Raw genomic sequence first — 17,437 nt, 5'->3', positions numbered from 1 at the left:
CATGCTGAGGATGAAGCTGAAAGGTCCAGGAGATCAAAGCGGAGGTGCATGGATGAAGTGAAGAACGGCAGTGGCTCAGGCAGTTGAGCAGGTCGGCGGTTCAATCCCCACTCCCCCCCAGCCAACTGTTGTTCTGTCCTTGGGCAAGACACTCCACCCTCCCTGACTCCAGTTTTCATAATGGACACAATGTAAGTGCTTTGAGGGTCTGGAAAAGCACAGATTAAATCCAACCCATTATGAGTGAGGAGGATGCAGACAGAACCAGATACTTCACAGTAGCTGATTTACTCTCGCTGAAAGGAACAGAAGAAAAGCCACGAATTTGAAAATAATCTGCTTTTTTAATCTTAATGAAATCAATTTTGATATTTAAAAGCTTTCATCTACCCAGATGCAAATGAAGCATCATGAGCTAAATTAACACAGCAGATATAGTCTCAGTCACATCACACATTAGAGAATCAAAGATCCCTTCCATACATTTAAAAATGCAGTTGTAATGTGATCAGGGGTTCCTGTTGGAGAGCTATGTCCCCATGGTCCATCTGTGAGGATTTTTGTCTGACTGTACCAGCAGTGACCACGCAGGAGCTGCGAAGTCGACCAGAACAAGTCTGCTGTAGTGCGAAAATGCTGCGTAGTTTCCAGATAAACAGACTGTCAGGCATAAATAATCAGGACCTCATGATGCGGCTCCCGACTATTCTGAGATTACTGATTTACTTAAAGGATAAAAAAAGCATCCTTGCATGTGACTATAATACAGTAGCATGACCAATACCTAAGAAAACACAGTAAGAAAATGTTTAGGGCAGATTCAAAGTACAAATTTTATTTTTACACAAACATGTGACTACAGTAAACATTTATACACATTGTAAGTATGAAAAAAAAGAAAATGTATGGATAAACCTCCCGTATGTTCAACAAATGGAGTGATAAATGCAGATCTGCATTTCCTGTCACATCCAGTCAGCTGTGACACACACAAGTCCCAGAACATTGTGGATTAAATTATTCTGACATAATCCCACCCACACCTCCACAATGAGTAACTCATTCCATTGCTTTTGTGTTTCCAGTCATCAGTCTCACATTTGAAAACATGGCCTTTTGCGTGTGGGTGTTAGTTAGGCTTTAAAGGAGCAGGGGGCAGGTTTGCAGAGGCCTGCTCCAGAAAGGCCAGCGGTCCAGGAGGGGGTAGGTCTGTAGGCTTGCGATGCTGGCCGCTCACATCCTCCAGAACTTGTTGCCAGTGGTGCAACTTGGCCAAATGCTTTTGTACCAGCTGTTCTTTCCTCTGTAGCTCATTACGTAACTCTGACACATCCTGAAGTGAGAAGAAGAAAAAAAAAGAATGAACTTCATAGGAGAAAAGAGTTTGATAAATTGATTTAAAAAAAAAAAGCTAATCAGTGTAGCAATTTACCTCTTTCACCACCTGCTCTGGTTTCTGTACGGACAGCTGGAGCCTCTTTTGTAAGAAGAAGCACTCAGTCTGGCGAGCTACATCCAGAAACTTTTGTATGCACTGGTCCACACCTACAAAAGACAAGTTAAGATGGGCCTTAAACACCGGGTTAACATAAGAAATACAGTCAATGTTCAGCATCAAGATGTAACCTACCAGTACGTATCTCCTCCTGATCTGTTCCGTTAACATAATCTTGGCTTACCAAGGACGCAAAACAAGCCTACATGATAAAGAAAAGCTTGTTTTATCTCCTTTTCTTAAAAGTGGGCAGGTGAGATTACTGTGTCCACTACATTCAATAATAGTTTTTTATTGCAAAGAAAATGAGCAGGACAAAAAAGAAGGGAAGTTTCTCCAATACCCTTTTCCACAATGAAAAACAACCCGTAGGTCACCCTTCCCTTTTTTGTACAAGAAACTTTTACAGTTCTCTTGAATTACCTTAAGTCACAAAAATTAAATAGCAAAATGTACTAATTATTTCTAAGGTTTCCCTAATTTTGTCCCGTTCTCCCCTTTAAAATATGATGCATCTTTTTGGTTTACAAAATCATTTGACATTGAACTTTGACTCAAGCCAAGCATTTAAGAAAATGTCTCAAACTAATATGGTAAATTGTCTGCATGTGCTTGGTGCTGAAAGGTGCCAAGTGGATTGGTAAACATGGTAAACTTTGCTAACAGCAAAGGATAAGATGCACAGAAATACATGTTTACATACTAAAATACTTAAAGACCTCCTTCTCTCAATAGTCTCCACTGGCCCAGATTTGATAAATAATACATTATGAGTACATAATGAACATGATTAAGAAGAAAAAGTTTAAAACTGTTGCAGAATCCCCAAAGAAAAAGATTTTATGACATGTTTTGCATTAACTAGAAGGGGTAAAATTAAGTGCGTTTTTAGAGCAGACTGATACCAATATTCTTTATGTGTCGTCACTTGTTTCTTAAATAGACAAAATCTTGTAGTTTTTAGGTCATTGTTTTGTACAAGTGAAATTCACAGAACACATCATGATCCAATAAGGGAAACACATAACTCAATACAAATGTCTCCATTCAGCTACAGTACGTAAATGCTGGAGGAGGAGCCATGCTGGACATACAGGAATATGTAGCAGAATATTTTTAATATTTCTAATCTAAAGACCACAGATGACATTACATTTAAAGCTTTTTAACCAATGTTATAAAATGGATCTGAATATTGATTTAATTGACTGACAGCCACATCCACGTCCGTGTGCTGCTTTGCTCTCCGTAAGACTTGCCTTGATGACATTGTGTGATAGTCAATGATGGGCATGATACTGAGGGACAGCATGAAGACGGAAATATTTAGCAGTTTCTTTAAACGGGTCCATCAAGTCAAAGGAATGGATCCCAATTTGTTGTTTCTTTCAGAATTACGATTGAAATATTTGTTGTTCAGTCGGTAGCAACATTTGAATGAACCTCTGGACATTACTTTGATCAGAAATGGCTACGAATCGATAGGAAGGGGAAGCTTATTGATCAAGTTTAAATAAGAACAACTACACTATGCCAAACAATGGATTGTAAATCTCTTTACCAAGAACAGATAGGCTAGCTAGCCAATCCACTTGTTAGCTAACTAACTAACTAGCATGTCACGGCTAGTTAGCATAAATAAAAAAATAGAGCATTTATCTCTGCAGAGCAACACTGAAGGCAGGCAACAGTTTACAGCCAAGACATCACAGTATAACACAACTATAGTCTACAGATATGAATGTATCTGGTCTCCCAAATCTTGAAACGCGCCTTTTCTGTGATGGTTGCGTTGCGAAGCTAACAACACCTATAAGAAGAGCAACCTACCTCGAAAGAAGCTTCCAGTTCATCAACCAGTGTGTTGTTACCCTGAGCTCGGGCAGCACCCATGGGAAAGCCCGGCTGTCCAGGTGCACCAGGTCCCCCGACAGGATGGGAACCAGTCAGCTGCTGGCCGGGAAACATTCCGCTTATGGAGGAAGCCATCTTTACCTGTGTTGCGTCTCCTAGAGTCGCGCATGCGCCCAACCCAATGACCCTTATTAGCACTTCAATGTAACCCCTGACTTTATTCCAGTGACATGATAACAATCACAGCTACTTAACAATTGCTGACAAAAACTAAGATTTATGTATGAGTAAGCGTAAATAAAAGCCAACACATACAGGCAAACTCTGGATGAGTCGAAGTTAAACTATTTTAGAGTTAATACAGAGCCCATGACCTGACATGGATAAAAAAATAAATAGATAAATAAAAAAACAACAACAAATTATTTCTTAAGAAATAGTAATTCGTTCCCTCGAAATAATTGTGACCTTTTACACGCCCTGTATTTATAACTGGACATAAACTAAAATGCTTTCGGTTACAGTTCAAGAAAGATTAAACTGAAGATGTCAATAGATGCAAAAGTAAAAACAGAACATTTATTAATATGATAATAAGAAATTAACGCCCCAAAGAAAGTACACAACCATAAAAATAGACCTGTGCACAAATAAAAAAGAATTAACCTTTTTTTTTTCAAATATGGCAGTTTGAAGGTCTTTCCTCACCTTTGTGCTGTTATAGTTCAGTCAAAAGACATTTATTTAATTCATTTCTCAAGAGAACTCCTAGCCTTCAATTTGTTTTAAATTAAAAGGAGTATATTAATACATCATTTTGACATTTTGAATTAATCTCATTGTATATAAAGATATTAGGAACTTGCGTCAATCTTTAATATAGTTTAAATCTATGCACAGTAAAAACCACGATATTGCCAACTAAGTCATACATTAGACTTTTATTAAAAGTGAAACACAAAATGTCGAACAAAATATTGCTAAAAATACTATAAACCACAATTTCAACCAACCTGTTGTACTAAACATGTTTGTGTGTTTGTAGCTTTTATATTGAATTGTTCCTCTGCATAACGTTCATACATGTCTTGGGTGTGAAACCTTTTGGTTTCTCACATCCTCAGCCATCATGGGCCAGACTTGCGGCGAACTCCACCAGCGTGCGCGTTGGTCTTCCAGACATGCCTTTCCTCAAGTAGGGAATTTCATCTTTGTTGCTCATCACTCCAGCGATGTCCAGATGAGCCCAGTGAGGAGCTGTGACAAATTCCCTGAGAAACGCCGCCGCTGTGCATGCGCCACCAGAGCTGTCAGGAAAGCAACGGTCATCAGACTGAAACAACCTCAAACAGACTCTTCAGTGGAATTTGATGAGCGGCAGGGAGACGCGTACCGACTGTACTTGCCGATGTTGTTAAGGTCAGCCAGCTGGCTGTCAGTCACCTGCTTGGTGTAGTGTTGGAACAGAGGCATCCGCCACACTCTGTCACCTGTCACAACACTAGCCTATACATGCACACACCATTCATTACTCAACAGAGGAAATACAAGAGTGACACATTCTTCTGGTGTATTTTGCACTAACAGTACCTTGTGCAGCTGCTCCCAGAGCCAATTAGAATTTGTAAAGACACCAGTTGCTGCTGAGCCGAGGGCTACATCCATTGCACCTAAAAACATAAGCAAGTGTTTTATTTTAATCACTATCATATATCACCACATTTTAACTTTTACCTCCGTTGAGAGTTACTGTGAAGGCTAAACAACTTTTCAAAAGAGAAAAAAAGAGAAAAACGAAAAGAGATCCTACCTGTTAAAGTGGCGACATTGACAATGGCTCTGGGGTTGAAACTATGTCCATAACACAGAGCATCAGCGAGAATCAGTCTGCCTTCAGCATCTGTATTATCAACCTATCAAACAAAAACAACAACAAACAAAAACCCAGTTCAGCTACAAATGATAAGTGGCATGGCACTATTATACCATCTTCGAAAGGCCCAAAGCGCTTTACAGTCGAATAGTCTCACACACACACCAGGCGTGCGCACGCACACACACTGATGGCGGCTCTGCTGCTGAACACTGGCACCAACCTATAACCACCAAGAGCAATGACGAGTTAAGTGTCTTGCCCAAGGACACTTCGACAAATGGGCGGGCAGGGCAGGAATCGTACCTAGGATCTTCAGATCAGAGTTCACCCCCCCTATTTAGCTCAATTAATCTCCATCCATCCATCTTCCTCCACTTATCCAGGACCAGGTTATGGGGGCAGCAGTCTAAGCAAAGATGCCCAGACTTCCCTCACCCCGGCCACTTCCCCCAGCTCCTCTGGGGGTACCCCGAGGCGAGCAGAGGCAGGCCAGCAGAGAGACGTAGTCTCTCCAGCGTGTCCTGGGTCTTCCCTGGGGCCTTTGCACAGTGGGACCCGGAACACCTCTCCAGGGAGGCGTCCAGGAGGCATCCAGATTAGATCCCCGAGCCACCTCAACTGGCTCCTTTCAATCTGAAAGAAAAGCGGTTCTACTCCGAGCTCTCCGCAGTTTACTTAGTTTCTCACCCCATCTCTAAGGGAGCGCCCAGCCACCCTACGGAGGAAGCTCATTCCAGCCGCATGTATTTGGGACCTTATTCTTTCGGCCATGACCTAGAGCTCATGACCATAGGTGGGTATTGGAACAAAGATCGACCAGTAAATTGAGAGCTTTGCTTTTTGGCTCAGCTCTTTCTTCACCACAAAGGACCGGTACAGTGACCGCATAACTACGGATGACGCTCCAATCCACTTGTCAGTCCTCCTCCACCTGGGGCAGGGACACTCCACCCACCAAGAGCTGGCAAACTAACTTTCTCCAGTCGAGTACCATGGCCTCAGATTTAGCGGTGCTGACCCTCATCCCAGCCGCTTCACACTCTGCCGCAAACCACCCCAATGCCCGCTGGAGGTCCTGGCTCGATGAAGCCAACAGGACAACATCATCTGCAAAGGGCAAATACTGTCGTCCCCAAACCAGTCCCCCTCCGGCCCCTGGCTGTGCCTAGAAATTCTGTCCATAAAAACTATGAACAGAATCAGTGATAAAGGGCAGTCCTGCAAGAGTCCAACATGCACCGGGAACAGGTCTGACTTACTGCCGGCTATGCGAACCAAGCTCTTGCTCTGGTCATACAGACACGGACAACCGTCAGTAAGGCTCCCCGGACCCCATACTCCCAGAGCACCCTCCACAGGACACCACGGGGGTCGCGATCGAACGCCTTCTCCAAATCCACAAAACACATCTGGACTGGAAGAGCGAACTCCCACAAACCCTCCAGCACCCTAAAGAGCTGTACAGCTGGTCCACTGTTCCACAACCAGGACGGAAACCGAACTGTTGTTCCTGGATCTGAAGTTGGACTCTCCTCTCCAGTACCCTGGCATAAGCTTTCCCAGGGAGGCTGAGGAGTGTGATTCCCGGTAGTTGGAACACACCGACAAATGCGTCCCCCGGATTGGCATCACCGGGACCCCATTATGGAGCCAGGCCTGGGGTTGGGGCTCGCAGGCGAGCGCCTGGTGACCGGGGCTCTCCCCACGGGCCCCAGTCGGGCACAGCCCGAAGTAGCGATGTGGGACCACTCTCCCATGGGTCCACCGCCCATAGGAGACCTCAAAAGGGGCCAGGTGGCAGTCAGAGGCGGGTGCCTTGGCGGCCAAAAACCCAGTCATGGAACTTGACTGAACAATTATTTATATATAAATAATGAGTTGACAATTGACACATTTACAGATGTTATTCTGACAGCTAACCTTCTGAACATCAAAAATGCATATCAAACCTTGGAAATAAACAAAAGCATTGACAAATATATGAAAAAACTAAATATGACACATCCTCAAAGTTTTCATTTTACCCAACTGCATTATGGTAGTCAAAACGAATTCTCATCAAAATGATCAACAATATTCATACTATATGTGTAGTAAAAAAAAAAGAGAAAAAAAACGGGCTAAAAAACACTGGGGCATTGCATACCGATTAAAAATAAAACATTTTTGTGGATTGCATTCAGAAGTGTAATTACAGCTCCACCCACCTGGATGGTTTTCCCATTCTTGGCAGTAACCACATCACCGGGTTTGGTAGCCTTTCCACTAGGCATGTTCTCACAAAGTGGAGCCAGACCTGAGTGAGTCACAGCAGACAGTATTTCTTTGACTTATTCAAACTCTCCTTTATGGCTGCTATTAAACTATGACTGCTTTTTGTTGCTTTTCTGTTTATTGTGTGATTCTTTAGTGGTGGTAGCACACCCCATCATTCTGAAGAGGTTCTTACTTCTTTGAGGAATCTCCGTTTATTTTCTTTAGACAAAAAAAAAGTTTTCTAACTGAAACCAAACCATCTTGGAGAGTTTTTGCCACCAGGGAGCTCACCAATAATGTTGACTGGCAGCTTCAGAGCTGCTGCTGTGACGATGGATGCACACACCGTGGCAGCTCCACCCATGTCGGCTCTCATTGCGTCCATGGAGGGAGAGGGCTTGAGGGAAATACCACCGCTACAAATACAGAGAGCAAACAAGTCGTTTCAAGGACATCAAATAGTTTTTATGCATACAAGTAGGTACAAAAAGATGTGAAGTGTTTACCTGTCAAATGTGATGCCCTTGCCCACGAGCAGCAGGGGTGGCTCTTTACTGTCAGGTGACCCGTTGTAATGAAGCTCCAAAAAGACCGGAGGCTCCTCTGAACCTTTGGACACACTGAGGAAGGCTCCCATCTGCTGCTCCTTGATCCAGTCCTGGGCTCTGAAAGCAAATGATTTAATTGTTGTCATATTTTCTTTTTTGCTTTCCAACTAACACACAGACAATACTAACCTCTTATTGATTGTGACTCGTTCGGCATGTGGGGCTAGTTTCTCCTCGATAATGTTGGCAAAAGCAGTGGGAGTCATGTGATTGGCAGGAGCCTCCATGAGAAGTCGGGCCAGATTTTGGCCCTCAGCATAAGTAATACCCTTCTCCCAGCCTTCAGCATCAGCACTGGCAAAATGAAAAACGTTAGGCAAGGCAAGATTATTTGTAAACCACATTCTGGGTTTAAAGAAAATTCAAAGTGCTTTACAGAAAACATTAAAAGAGAAATTTGAAAGCCACTGAAATACATTTTTAAACAAAGTTTAATGAAAGCTTAAAGTAACTGTGGAGATGTCAACTTTTGAATAAAACTAATCAAATTCAGCTCAGAGTAGGTGGGTCTTTAAAAACCTATTCTGATGAAAATTGATTTTTTCTTTTTTTACATGTTCTTGTGGCACTTTTTCTGATGATGAAGGACATATCGAAAGCAAATTAAGCCAAAAATTGCATTTCTGAGTATTTCTTTATTTAAATCATGATGAATCAGGAGCAGACGAAAAACAGCAATTTGCAAAAAACAGAAGAAAAAAAGAGTGTAGTTGTTACGTAGAAAATAAGCTGGGCAGAACACAAGCTCCCTGCTCCACTCCATTCTGATGCATCCACTTGCTGACAAATGGATCAATATACGTCTTTGTTTTCCTCGTCTGAGCTGACATCTGGCTTAAAACCGTACAGCTGGATAGCTCCAATATTGCTCACCATTTCTGTTGGACCGGTAATGTTAGGTTGGGGTTGTGAAGGGCCGTAAGCTAGCAGGAGAGAATGTAAACAGATGGGTGACTGGAAGTGGGGGTGGGGTTGCTCCACGCCAACGGTTCCGCCTACAATGAAGTCGAATTTCTAATGATTTACCAGCGCTCTGTGGAAACTATGTTCAAAGGTTTTTTGAATTTAATACATAAAACGGCACAATTATAATTAAAAGCACACTTTGAATGCTTTTACATTGGATCAAAAGATGATCGGAGTGGGACTTAAATATGATTTTAAATTTATTTTTTTTATTAGTGTTTCTGCTGGTCTCAGGATTTCCAGAAGTCTGTTCCAGATATGTGAAGGATAGAAGCTGAAAGCAGCTTCTCCGTGTTTGGTTTTGACTCTAGGTACTGACACAGTCCGGATCCAAATGACCCAAGAGGTCTGGCTGCTACATACTGGGTCAGGAGGTCAGTGATGTATTTGGTGCTACACCCCTCAAAGATTTACAAACCAGCAACAGAACTTTAAAGTTTATCCTCTGGCAGGCAAACAGACAGCCAGGCTGTGTAAAGACCTCAGAACGGGACTCACGTGGTCTACTTTGTTGGTACTAGTGAGAACCCAAGAAGCAGAGTTCTGAATAATCTGCAGTTTTTTATCGCTTTTTTGGTAGTCCTGTAAAAGCACTGCTACAGTTGTTTAGTTGTCCAACGATGAATGAGCAAACTAGTTTTTCCAGGTTCTGCTTAGTTTTCTGATCTTTTCTCATTGAAATATTTTTGAAGTCCCACTCCAACCATCTTTTGTTCTACTTTGAAATTCTTTCAACTGTCATTATGCCGATTTTAGCCAAAATCACAACACTTGCGTCATTTTCATAGTTTCTGCAGAGCAGCAGAAAGACTTAGAAATTCACCTCTGATTTGTGGGCAGGGTGTAGCAACCCCACCCCCCCATCCCTTCCCTGTTGGGGTGCAGAGCACCCCAGTGTATTTTCTATGCCATGAATAAAATCTTTCCCAACTGGCATTTTTTCCCACACACGTCTTGAACAAAAAAAAACTCATTTTAAATATATGTACTCTGAAAAATGCCACAAGAAGGTGTTAAAAACACAATTATTATCGTAGTGGGTCTTGAAGATGATAGTAGGCTGATGATTTTTTTGACTGCCTTAAGGTGTTCATCAAAATTAAGGACAGTCCATCACTGCACCCAAGTTTCTGGTTTATAATGAGCACAAAATTAAGAATGCTCCATTAAAATCACAGAGGAAGGCTCTTTCAGGGTACCTTCCATGGAGCTGCAGTGATACTTTGGTTTTCTTCTTGGACTTTAGTTGGTCAAAGTGAAACAGACCCAGCGTGGCTCCTTCTGCCGCCGACTGGGCATCGCCGCACCCGTCCACCTCAACCGAGTTCAACTCTAGTTCCTGAAGTAACTGGCAGCCAGCTGGACAAATAAAAAAATAAAAAATAAATAAATTGATACTTAATTTATCCCACAATGGGGAAATTATGACCCATCCCCTGGGGGAGCGGTGAGCTGCAGTGGCGTTAAGGGCATTGCCCATCACTGGGTGATGTTAATTGCTCGCCACTGATATTGCAGTACCATTGCTCATTCGGGAATTCTGGGAATCGAACCCTGGATTGCTGCATGACAACCTCTCACCTTACCAACCGAGCTACCCGGTCGCCGATCTTAGGAAATCTCAGGAAAATAAGGACTAAGTGTACGAGTCCACTTGAAGAACTATGTCTTACCAGCCATTCCTTGTCTAATGCTCTCCTTGCTGGTGTCCCAGTTCTCAGCCCCACACACACCTGCATCGTTTTTGCCCAAACCAACTACTGCTACACATGGGAAGTCCTGCAGAGAGAACAGCAAAGTTACCGTACTCAGAAGTCAGAAAGACAAAAGGTTTAGGATACTAGTGTGGCATATTTTATACCTTGTGAATTCCATAAAATATTCTGCTTTTGCCTTTTTTGAGCTTTGGTCCAGAGCTATAAAAACACATTTTAGTAGCACAAATTTTAGTATTTAGCAAATAAATAAAAATTTTTATAATCCATATTCCAATAAAGTGAGAGCATTTTCAAAATGAATCCCCACTATTTTCATTTTTCATAAATATACTTAAATACAGCAGAGATGTGTGTCCAACATGAATTTCCATCATTTTTTTGTGCTGGTCGCACACAAATAAGGGCGAATAACATCAGCCCCCCCCCCCCCCCCCCCCCCCCCCCCCCCAAAAAAAGCATTCAATAATTTTTGTTTAAATATACATTAAAAATGTTTAAAAATCTTGCACAGTGCAAAAACTAAGACAAGAGATTGTAAAAAATGCTTCTCAAAATCATTCCTGAATTTTCAAGATGGCTTAAAAAAAAAGAAGATACCATTTATTAGGGCTGCACGATATGAGGAAAACTCGCGATATGCGATATTGGTGATTAATATTGCGATAACGATATAATTTGCGGTATATAAACAAATGTCAAACCAACCGAAAACATAATTTCCATTTCAATGCAACAGTATAAAAATTATAGTCCAAATGACCCTTGTCGACATAGGAGGCAAACATCAAACATAAAAGGGCTCATTTGATTGATCAACAGCGTAAACGGGTCCTTCCGATTGGTTAAATGCATAAAGGGATTTATTTCATTTATTCAATATTTCAAGCTGCCATGAGTTTGTTTTAGCACATTTAACCCTTGTGCTATCTTAGATGACCCCCCTTACTTTGACGTGTTTTTCCTACCATGACAAAGGTGGATAAAGGTGGAAAGATTTCATGTAATCCATGGACACCAGTGAAGATCACAAATCATTGAAGAAGAAAGGTTCAGTGCACTGTCTAGTGGGTCTAGATGACCCAACTCCCAATGGTAAAGTGCCTAGGATAGCACAAGGGTCAAGGTAACCATTTATTGCGATTTTCGCCGTCTTTTGCGGTATGCATATTGCACAGCTTGATGTCGCGATAACGATAAATTTGCGGTATATTGTGCAGGCCTACCATTTATTATTAAAATTGTGTCTAATTTATTTGACCTACAATGCCTAATGCATGTTTTCAAATTACGTAAAAACAAATTTAAACAGACTGGCAGTCCTGTGTAAAAACAACAAAAAAAGTTTCAAGGAAACTATCGTTGAACAATTGTTCAGAGGTAGGGAAGTTGTTTTCACCCATAAGTCAAAGTGATATGCACGTCTTAAATGATCAACTTGCAACCATTGACTTGGCAGTTACAAAATCTATTTTCAAAATTGAATAGTCATTTGAGAATTTCACATCACTTGTTCTTGTGGGTGGAAAAAAAACTTACATACAGAAGCAAGCAGAAGCTCTCAACAGTAAAAAATAAAAAAATAGGCTAAATAAATTGCCACTTGAAACAAACCAGGGGACACAAAATACTCACATCTGCAGCAGTTCTGAAAGTTTTCCGGATACAGACTGATTAAAGTGTGCTGCTGCTTCTGTCAGTTGAAGGCGGCCCTCTTCTCCTTCATCCTCAAATACTCCCAGCACCAGACCCTAGAAAAATAGAAGATATTCTCTAAGCGTTCAGCCTATCTATTAAAGTTAGTGCATCGGAGGATCCACATCCTAGCTCCCCTTGCAGTCTGTTGCATTCGAGACATGATCCTGGACTAGAACTACTCACTTTCCGCTCGTGCAGGTAATTCTTTGAAGCAGAAAATGGTCTGCAGAGGTTTCTCCGGACTACTGTCTGCACAGTTCTTCCAACCAGAAGCATTGTCACCTGCGGGACATGCGTCCAATCAAAATGAAATGAAAGATTTCTAGTGTAAAGGTCGAAAATCCGCACGTGAAAGCCGGTGTCGCATGTATACTACGTCATCGACTAATCGCCGCTCTGTGTCACGTAACAGTCGTTTGTCGCCACCTGGCGGCGGACACTAATCTTGCAAAAACAAACGACAATATAAAACGCAGACAAATGATAATACATTGTTATAAATTAATTAAACTTATATAGAATTTAATAAACAATAAACTAACGATTTTATTTGAATTATTTGACAGAAAACATACAACAGACATACAATATGGACGTTTTACACATTATTTACACTCATAGATTCACCACACTGAATAATGCAGCATGTCAAAAATGCTTATTTGTTAAAGAATGATCAATCATCTTTCTTGGAAATGTGTTGTATTTGAAGATTTTTGTTCCTGGTCTTGCGCAACCAAACAATACAACTTCTTATCATGTCAAGCTCCTGAACTACACAGCTGAATTACACACCAAGCTAAACTTCTCAGTCTTATGAATTGTAATGTGAAAAAATATTATCCAATTCTGCAACTACAGAATTCTCAGTCTCAATTTTGAAAAAATACTGAAAGTTGAGCTCCTCTATAGGTGACCTTACACTTAAAGGACAAAAACCTATTTCTTTTTTAGGTCACAATATTTATTTTGGCCTAAACATCTTTCCCCATCACATTCCCTTGAATATGTTGAGTGTGTGGTCCTTTGTCTATATATGTAGCTCCTGCAATAAACTCAAGGTGATCATTAAACAGGGTGTGACCTGCCATTTCACAAAAAGAGCAATCTCTGAGACCTTACTCATCACAATTCTAATTTTAAATTTCATGCAACTTATGAATACTTCAACAAAAATATCAGTGTTGTGTCCATATTGAAGGTTTTACGCTTCCATTTACATACAGGTGCTAAAGACCAAATAAAAAAGGGCAGCTTCTTCTTCTTTTGACCCTGTTTTAGTGCTCTCCAAATTGTGCATAAATTCTAAACTGATAGCCTTGCTAATATTTTTTCCCAACAGGATGATGCCGGTATGGATGGGTGGTTAAAAAGACTTACTCTAAGAATAAACTGAACACGATGTAGTCTGCTTGCACTACATTTCACCATGTTCAGTATTGTTATTGATGCACAACAGCTGAGAAAATGCTAGCGTCAATGGATAAAGAAAACAAATGCCCAGATTTCCTGAGGATTCAAAGATATTAGTGTTTGTCAGAAAGTAGAGTGAGTAATAATGAAGTTGTTGTAACTAAAAAGGGCTTACTAATCCCCATGTTCAGTAGCTGCATGGGTAAACAATAAGTGCCTATATTTTGAGGTTTTAGAAGTTACTACAAGTATTCATTTTACATCTTTGAAATGATTCGAGAGACGTGTTTTTATTTAAAAATCTTGACAGAATTTGCATGAACAGTTGGGATGAGGCTGCTCTCAGGCAAACAACCACACAGCTCACTAAAAAGGTCATTGGCACAGAATGGGTCGCAGTCTCCTCTCAGCGTTGTGCGTTACTCTTTTCAGCCACAGGTTAGGGAAAAACAACCGATGACTAATCTGTTCCTCAGTAGAGCAGGTCCACTGAAGACACAGTGGGTTCTTCCGGCTTCTTCATCTCTGGTTTGGGGAGCTTAATGCGACTCATGGCAACCACTCCACAGACGGCAAAGTGAGTCCCAATGCTGCCAACACCAAGCCAGAAAGACCAGTCCAGAGAGTCGCCCAGAACGACAAGAACAAAAAGGTTTTCTTTGTAGTTTGCCACCCGCTCTGTCAGACTGTGATGTCTCACGGCAGCCAGGAAACACAAATCAGCCAGGGAGGCAAAAAAAGCTGGAAGCACAAGGGAGGTTCTGTCAGAGCAGGAACAGGATTTTTTTTCATAGTAAGAAAGATTCCAAAGTTTCATAAAGATCATCAGAAAAGCACGAACTCTTACCAGCTATGAAGTTCCACAGATAGAGTCCCTTGTGACCTTTGATGCTCTGGTATGGAACCTTGCGTGCATTATAAATGCAAAAGGACAGACTGACCAGTGCAAAACCCACAGCCACCAGCAGGAAAAGGATCACCATCATGTGAAGGCCACCATTCAATGTCTTCACCAGATTGGGAAAAACTGTGGAATCAAAAACAGCACAGCCGATGAAAACAGCCGAAAAGTTGAATTTAGTCCTCATAAACCTAAAATACACAACTAAGTAAGTTTAACAATTACTGGTTGTACAAGTAAAAAATTGATGTGCTTTCAATGAGAATCAAGTACGTAAAAGTTGAGCAGAACATGAGGCTTTTGCCGACCATCTGAAAGGGAGGCAACAAATCACTTTTCCCACAGTTCAGTTCAAATCGTGATTTTTGGGTCACAGTTTTGTTTTGGTGATTTGTGTATTGAAAAACAACAATAACAACAACAACAAAACTAAAAATTCAGAATTTTTGTTCTTCATTTGCCTGGGCTGAGTTGAACATATAATAAAAATGTCTAAAATATATTCCATTCCTATAATTATCTAACTCTGTCATGACAAAAATTTAAATCATTGATATGACATAAGGCTGGTTGTGCAAAAGGGTTTAGTCCCCCCTTGTCCTTCTGCAGCATTGTACTATTCCATCAACAGCAATTCAGCAAGCAGAGAGACCTCTAAGAGATTGGGGGGATGAAGTGTGAAAAGGAAAAGGCAAAAAACAAGTAAGACATTTAAAGCCACACTTTCTACAGTGCAGGAAGAAAAGCAAAACAGAACAAAAAAATATTTTAAGAAACTCAAGAAGAAGATAAAGAAAGTCAAACATGACAAAAAAGACAAAAAATGAGAGGAAAGCCACATCTATTCTTTTAATGACGCCACTATAGGATACTGTTTTGTTCTGTCATTCAAGTACTTTTTGTTTCTTTTTCCCTCTTTAGTAAAACCTGACAAATGAAAGAAAAGCCCATAACTTGTTCCTACTATAAAGTGAGTGGGTAACAAATAAGCGCATTCAACAAATTCAACGTTTTTTCCCAAGAAAAAAAAAATAATAATAATGTAGATATAATACATATGTTCATTATTTAAATGGGATTTCAGTTTTTAGATAATGATCAAAACATTTGGATCCTTGACACTGATACTGTCCAAACGTGGACAAAAATAGACAGACTGATACAACTGCTGCAGAAGAGGCCATGTTATTGTTCACCTGGGTCCTCCAACTGCTCAGTCCATCTCTGGCAGGAGGGATGCAACCATTTACTTTCTCTTCGATTTGTTTCAACGATGTCACATATGGTTTGGTTTTAAACAGAGAATTTTTGGTCTACCTACTGATTGTGTGGTTTACTGCAGATTACGAGGATCCTATTTTCTAACGTTGATGTGTTTTGAACTGTTGAAGGAAGCCAGATGCGGGAGAACATAGAACATCACACGGAGAGAACTCAGTCGTGATTTGAACCAGACCTTCTTGCTGTAAGGAGGTTTTTCCTTATTTCAAATGCTGATAGATAGACGTGTGATAAAATGGATAAATGAAACTACATAAGAATTTTTTGTCAATTGACAAAGCCTTTTGGATGAGAGGTAAAACATCTTCAACTTTAAAAACTAAGTCCAGATGACAGCCTTTAAACCCACTACTATGATGGAATCAACCTGGATGAATGAGAGTCTTTATAGTCATTGAAAATATATTTTTCTGAGTCTGAATAGTCATAGAAATAATCAGACATTTTAATAGAACAATTAAATATCAATTTGGGACTATTTATAACTGTATCTTATACAGACAGAGTCATATTGTGATAGATCTGACTGCAAACCCACCAGTTATTTAACAAAATGGGGCAAATCTTACTGTATATTTTGGAACGCCTGTTTCCTAGCCCGCACTTTTTGGTCTTTCCTCCCTGGAACAGACCGTAGTAAATGTCACCGATGAATTGGTCCATCTCTGGGTGGGACGCGTTCACTATCTCTGCCCCCGTCTTGCACAGGATCCGGCCAGTGACCCACTTCTCTGTGGCCAGGGCCACGACAAGCAGGGCCACCGAGGCGATACACAGCACCGAGGCGACCGAGAATGTTATCCGTTTCCACAGCGAAGGCATCTTATGAGGCCATTACGCCCCAAGGAAGGTAACACGACGCCGCGGTGCAACGTGGAGATCACCATGAGTTTAGCTGGAAGCTGGAAAGCATTAAAAGATCATAAAGGTGCAAATAAGAAATTGTAGAGAGCGACGGTTGTCCATGAAGCAAGAGTCAACAGGGATGGAGAAACCGAATCCACGGCAGTCAAAGTGATCCCTCACTGGGAGAAACTGGATCCTCCTCCCTCACACGCATTCATTCTCTTCAATTCAGCCATCTCATTAACTCCTGCAGGCCGACATTTTAACATGACCTTAAAAAAAGCAGCTGTAAGTCGCATAAAACATTTTAATTGTTGCACTGAACATTTACAGCTCAGAGCTTAAAGGTCACATTATGGATGCTCCATTCTTCTCTGCTCATGGTGTTGATATTGAGTTTTTTTGGGAATTTCTGGTGCCCCTTTGTTTGGTTGAAGGACGTCTGACAACCGGCCTAAGAACTGTGAACGAATTGAAACATTTCAAAAACCCAAAGCTACATTTAAGCCAGGGGTCCGCAACCTGTAA

At 41.1% G+C, this 17,437-nt stretch overlaps 3 protein-coding genes across 3 annotated transcripts; all 3 read right to left on the bottom strand.

Annotated features, from left to right (window-relative positions):
* Window positions 1-808: 808 nt before the first annotated feature.
* Window positions 809-3,537, bottom strand: med28 (mediator complex subunit 28). Its single transcript, XM_004065947.4, has 4 exons — window positions 3,326-3,537; window positions 1,631-1,697; window positions 1,433-1,545; window positions 809-1,333 (listed from the first exon to the last, which is right to left on the bottom strand). The coding sequence occupies exons 1-4, from the start codon at window positions 3,482-3,484 to the stop codon at window positions 1,130-1,132; spliced, it is 543 nt and encodes a 180-aa protein (XP_004065995.1). The 5' UTR covers window positions 3,485-3,537; the 3' UTR covers window positions 809-1,129.
* A 734-nt stretch (window positions 3,538-4,271) lies between these two features.
* lap3 (leucine aminopeptidase 3) lies at window positions 4,272-12,855 on the bottom strand. Its single transcript, XM_004065946.4, has 13 exons — window positions 12,652-12,855; window positions 12,406-12,521; window positions 10,917-10,971; window positions 10,729-10,834; window positions 10,255-10,414; window positions 8,219-8,383; window positions 7,988-8,146; window positions 7,773-7,897; window positions 7,433-7,521; window positions 5,160-5,262; window positions 4,940-5,019; window positions 4,743-4,855; window positions 4,272-4,656 (listed from the first exon to the last, which is right to left on the bottom strand). Exons 1-13 carry the CDS (start codon window positions 12,742-12,744, stop codon window positions 4,470-4,472), a joined length of 1,551 nt encoding a protein of 516 aa, XP_004065994.3. The 5' UTR covers window positions 12,745-12,855; the 3' UTR covers window positions 4,272-4,469.
* Window positions 12,856-14,155: 1,300 nt separating this feature from the next.
* Window positions 14,156-17,437, bottom strand: clrn2 (clarin 2). Its single transcript, XM_004065945.4, has 3 exons — window positions 16,633-17,437; window positions 14,729-14,908; window positions 14,156-14,622 (listed from the first exon to the last, which is right to left on the bottom strand). The coding sequence occupies exons 1-3, from the start codon at window positions 16,883-16,885 to the stop codon at window positions 14,354-14,356; spliced, it is 702 nt and encodes a 233-aa protein (XP_004065993.2). The 5' UTR covers window positions 16,886-17,437; the 3' UTR covers window positions 14,156-14,353.

This window comes from Oryzias latipes, chromosome 1 (assembly GCF_002234675.1).
Source record: "Oryzias latipes chromosome 1, ASM223467v1".
NCBI lineage: Eukaryota > Metazoa > Chordata > Actinopteri > Beloniformes > Adrianichthyidae > Oryzias > Oryzias latipes.
This window is presented reverse-complemented; position numbering and strand designations above follow the sequence as displayed.